The sequence below is a fragment of the Vigna unguiculata genome, chromosome 10, assembly GCF_004118075.2.
Source record: "Vigna unguiculata cultivar IT97K-499-35 chromosome 10, ASM411807v1, whole genome shotgun sequence".
Taxonomy (NCBI): domain Eukaryota; kingdom Viridiplantae; phylum Streptophyta; class Magnoliopsida; order Fabales; family Fabaceae; genus Vigna; species Vigna unguiculata.
The window spans coordinates 1056016-1060354 of NC_040288.1; the positions used below are offsets into that span (position 1 = coordinate 1056016).

The window sequence follows — 4339 nt, forward strand, 5'->3', positions numbered from 1 at the left end:
GACCTAATTGAAGCACTCTTTCAGAAGTTGGGATGCAATTGACACTTTTTTAAAAGCAGGTACCAGATTGACACACTTCTACCAAAGTGGGTACAATACAAGTAATTAAACATTTTTTTATTTGTTTGATAATTTGAATTTTCGTGTACATAATAATATTGAAAGTTTTTAATTATTGTATTATGTTTCAGATTCATTTGAAAAAATGAAATTTTTATTTAAATATAATTTTAAATTATAAATTGTCGCGTCAAACCTTAAATTTCTGTGACTATTAAAATATTAATTTAATTCATAATTTTAAAAACTATTGATTATCAAGTTTTAAACGTGTTTAACATTTAAAATGTTTATCTATATGTAGGACTTTTGGAAATTATTCGTTATCATATTAATATTTAATTTACTTGATAATTAAAGTTTTTATTCATATAATTATTCAATAATTATTCATTATTTCGTTAAGTCTAGAATATATTTTATCATTAAAATTTTTATTTGCATAAATTTTAAAAATTACTAATTATCTTCTCAAATCTCAAACTTGTTTCATAATTTCGAAAAATAACGGATTAGTACCGTTTTTTTTTTTTACTGTTAAATGACTTCCAAACTCAAGTCTAGTTTCAAAAATATTTTTTAAACATTTTTCTGTTATTTTTATAACTATAAACTATTATGACGAATTCTTTATTTTTTTTTCAAAGATTTTTTTGACCGGTCTTGACATTGATCGCATATCTTGAAGTTTCGTGCGTAATTTACTACAACCACTTAAAAAGTATAATTATTATATAATTTAATGGTTAATACAACTATTTAAATTTGGTATTCTATAAACCAGTAAGAAGTAATATTAGCTATGACTTTTAAAATAATTTATGTAAAATAGTTCATAGGAACTGTATCAAATCATTCTCTTAGTTATTATAAAAAAAAAAAAATTGCTAACTTCGACTAAAAAGTCACTTTTATAGTCAATTGTGACCATTTTGAAAGACGTAGGTTTTAATTATTTAAATATTATTTAATAATATATTTAATGTTCCCATTTTTATAACAACCATTACGGTATACACGAGATATATAAATTTTGTTTGTTTTTTTTGTTCACTGCAGGATATATATGAAATCCCAAAGAAGCATGATAAACCACACAACATAGAGTTCTTTGGAAATCCCTAATTTGCTTGATTTTTGTCCGAGCGAACCCTAAAAGTTTGAAGAAGTGGTCTTCCTCCATTTCCCATAGATTTCCCTTTCAGACGATGTTGTCTTTCTTCATGCAAAATATCAGCAATCCTTCATAAAAATATAAAACCATTCCCCTCAAAATAGAATTCGATATTATATATAATTGAATAAAAGGTTATTTATTTTTTCATTTATTTTTCACCTGTGAAGTGCCTCAGCATTTGTTTCTCCATGTTCTTCTAAATTGAAAGTATTCAAATTCATCTTCACAACCTTTTCTTGTAACAGTTGTTGCCCAGTCTTCTCAAGGCCTTCCAAGTTTTCTTTTGTGACATTAACTGAGTTGGAGAAATCATGATTCAAGTCGTGTTCCTGCCATTCATTACATCATTCATCAATATATAATCCCAAATACAAATAATTTAAGCATAAAGATAATATCTTATCTTAATAATAAAAAAAGAAAAAGAAAAAGAAAATATATACATCAATTCGAAGATAGGTACTGTGAGGAGGTTGAAAGCCTGAAAAGAGTGAAGCAAGGTAATACTCAGTTATGGCTGAAGAAGCACGACCAAGCATATCGTTTGCAACAAAAGCCCAATTTAATATTGTCCAATTGGCAGCCGAGCGAGCATCAAAATCAGGATTCTCCACATATTTTTCTGCTCCAGTTCCCAAAGACAACAACAATATTTTCGGATATTCATTGTGTTGTAGCACTTCACTTATTGTTGCTTGTGTCTGATCAAATTAAACATTGTTAAATATCATAACTAGGATATATATTTGTTGTGTCTTGCTGCGAATGAGTGTCTATAACATTAGTTAAGGATAATTAATATACATTGGATCTTATAAAAGTATACAAATAAATATAATATTAAAGGAAAAAAATAGTCATAAATATAATCATTAATATAACTTTATTTTTTTAAAGGAAAAAAATAGTCATAAATATTGTACATATATATTTAATACTTTATTTAATGTTCATAAATAAAAGTTAAAAACTAATTAAATAATAAAATAACTATATATTTTAATGTTGCTAAAAATTAAATATAAAAAAGTTCATATTAACAGAAAACCCAACAAAAAAATAGTGATAAATATTTAAAAATTAAAAAAAAAAACATAAGAAATTATAAATTAACAGAAAAATCAACAAAAAAATTAGTGTTAAACATCTAAAAATGTTACAAAAAAAAAGAACAATTAAAGTGTTAATTTGAGACTTAATTGAATTTCTTTTCTTTTTAGTAGAGATCTTAAAAATTCCAAAGTCCTTATTTTGTGACAGTAAGTTATTGTCTAAAAATTTAAAAAGATATTTTTGTCTTTATAAAATTTATTATGTGCATTTATACTATTTTAATTATTATATTTAATTATTTCAACTTTCAATATAAAAATGATGATACAAAATTACATTTATTATATCTTAACAAGGCCCGGTACCGGTTAGCATTCTTCATATTTTTTATGTTATTTGTAATAAATAATTAAATCAATTTACCGGATTCCGAGCTGCTACACCACCATCAATCATATTGAACTCAACACCATCGTTCACAAAATAGTAAGGTGGTAGCTGAGTGGGTTCAGCTGAAGTGGATATGCATATATCCGACAACAACGCATTTAAGTACGGAGCATCCTCAAGCTGCATCACCCAAACATTATATTAATTCCTGTTTCCATTTTAACCTACGAAGAAGTTAATATATGAATATGCTATATGGTGCTAACCTTGTAGTTTGAGAATATAACTGGCTTTTGTCTCTTGAGGTCGAAAGCGGGGATTACAACGTTGGTGAGTGTTTGATTAAGTCGTGTATCCTTCAACACTTCACGAGTTATGTTATGTAAAAATTCCCCATCGAATTGGGGACCGTTTCCGGGTCTGCATGTTGGTTGTTTTCATCATCACAAACACAAAAGAAAATCAAGTTATTATTAGTTGCTGTTAATTAACTGTTAGTATTGATGATGTTCAGAGAATATTATAATGCTGTTACTATACCTAGATGAATTGAATACATGAGGGCCATTTTGTTTGTAGAATTCTACAATTTGTGCAGGAGTGAAGGCGCCACGAGTAGGATCATCGTGGCTTGGAGTGGCTAACATGGCTGTTATGAGTCCACCAGTGCTGGTTCCTCCTATCACATCAAAGTAATGTGCTAAATCTGCATTTGGATCCTTACCCTGCAACTCAACCAAATTCAACTTAACCTCATAAACATTCATTCATTCATGGCATTTCAATACATATGCAGAGTATATGAACAATAAGAATGAACCTTAAGAGCCTTTTCTAAGTAATCAAGAACTGTTGCTGGAATAATCCCTCTGATACCACCACCATCAATGCTCAGAACTGTTAGTATGTTTCCATTGTCAGATGGAGGCAGTTTCTGGGTACTGAATCCACCAATCACTTGCCCAGCAAACAACAAAACAAAGAAAACCAAATGAGCCATTAATTGCTTCACTAGGTATAGTATAGAAGTAGTGAGAGAATTGTGTGATTTGTGCTCAAATGCAGAGGCTATTTATAGATTTTTTTATTTTTTTTTTCAGGATACATCAATTCCCATGGTTAAACAAATGTTGGGGACATGGTCCTCGTTGCTTACATAAGCTGCAGAGAGTTTTAAATGGTTCCGAAAGGAAAGGATAATACAATAAAATCCATTATATCATATTAAATACATTTTAATGAAGATTCGTAAAACGTCTTCGATATTTAATACTGTTTGGTATCATAGTAATAATACATAGTACTCAAACTAAAATAAAAGATGAAAAATAAATGGAACAAAACTTATAATAGACAAACAATACAATTTTATTAAACTAAAGAAAATTACATAAGAAAAAAACAATAATAATTTTTCTTTGAAAATAGGAATAACAAATATAAAAGAGTTCTTCTAATTCTATGAATTTGTTTAGAATACTCTTTCCTTTAATACTATTTAAGAAAATTTCGGATTAACTAGTATTCCACCAATTAATAAACCAAGATTCCAGACATTTCTTAAATGTGAAAGATATACACAAGGGCAAAAAGACTATAGATGTAAGATATAGAAGGGGAATGCTTTTTTTTTTTCATTTTTCCTCTTTAATGAACTTA

At 27.7% G+C, this 4339-nt stretch overlaps 1 protein-coding gene across 1 annotated transcript; it reads right to left on the reverse strand.

The window, feature by feature from the left end:
* Positions 1–1026: 1026 nt before the first annotated feature.
* LOC114165691 (patatin-17-like) lies at positions 1027–3787 on the reverse strand. The gene is made up of 7 exons (XM_028050258.1): positions 3501–3787; positions 3221–3405; positions 2947–3100; positions 2714–2860; positions 1681–1938; positions 1397–1566; positions 1027–1302 (listed from the first exon to the last, which is right to left on the reverse strand). Exons 1-7 carry the CDS (start codon positions 3678–3680, stop codon positions 1182–1184), a joined length of 1215 nt encoding a protein of 404 aa, XP_027906059.1. The 5' UTR covers positions 3681–3787; the 3' UTR covers positions 1027–1181.
* Between the last annotated feature and the right edge of the window lie 552 nt (positions 3788–4339).

Coding starts and splice junctions, on each gene's coding strand:
- LOC114165691 (XM_028050258.1), bottom strand. CDS start 3,680: ATGGCTCATTTGGTTTTCTTTGTTTTGTTGTTTGCTGGGCAAGTGATT. Junction 3,406..3,500: donor ACTTAGAAAAGGCTCTTAAG/GTTCATTCTTAT, acceptor GTTGAGTTGCAG/GGTAAGGATCCAAATGCAGA. Junction 2,861..2,946: donor TTATATTCTCAAACTACAAG/GTTAGCACCATA, acceptor TGGGTGATGCAG/CTTGAGGATGCTCCGTACTT.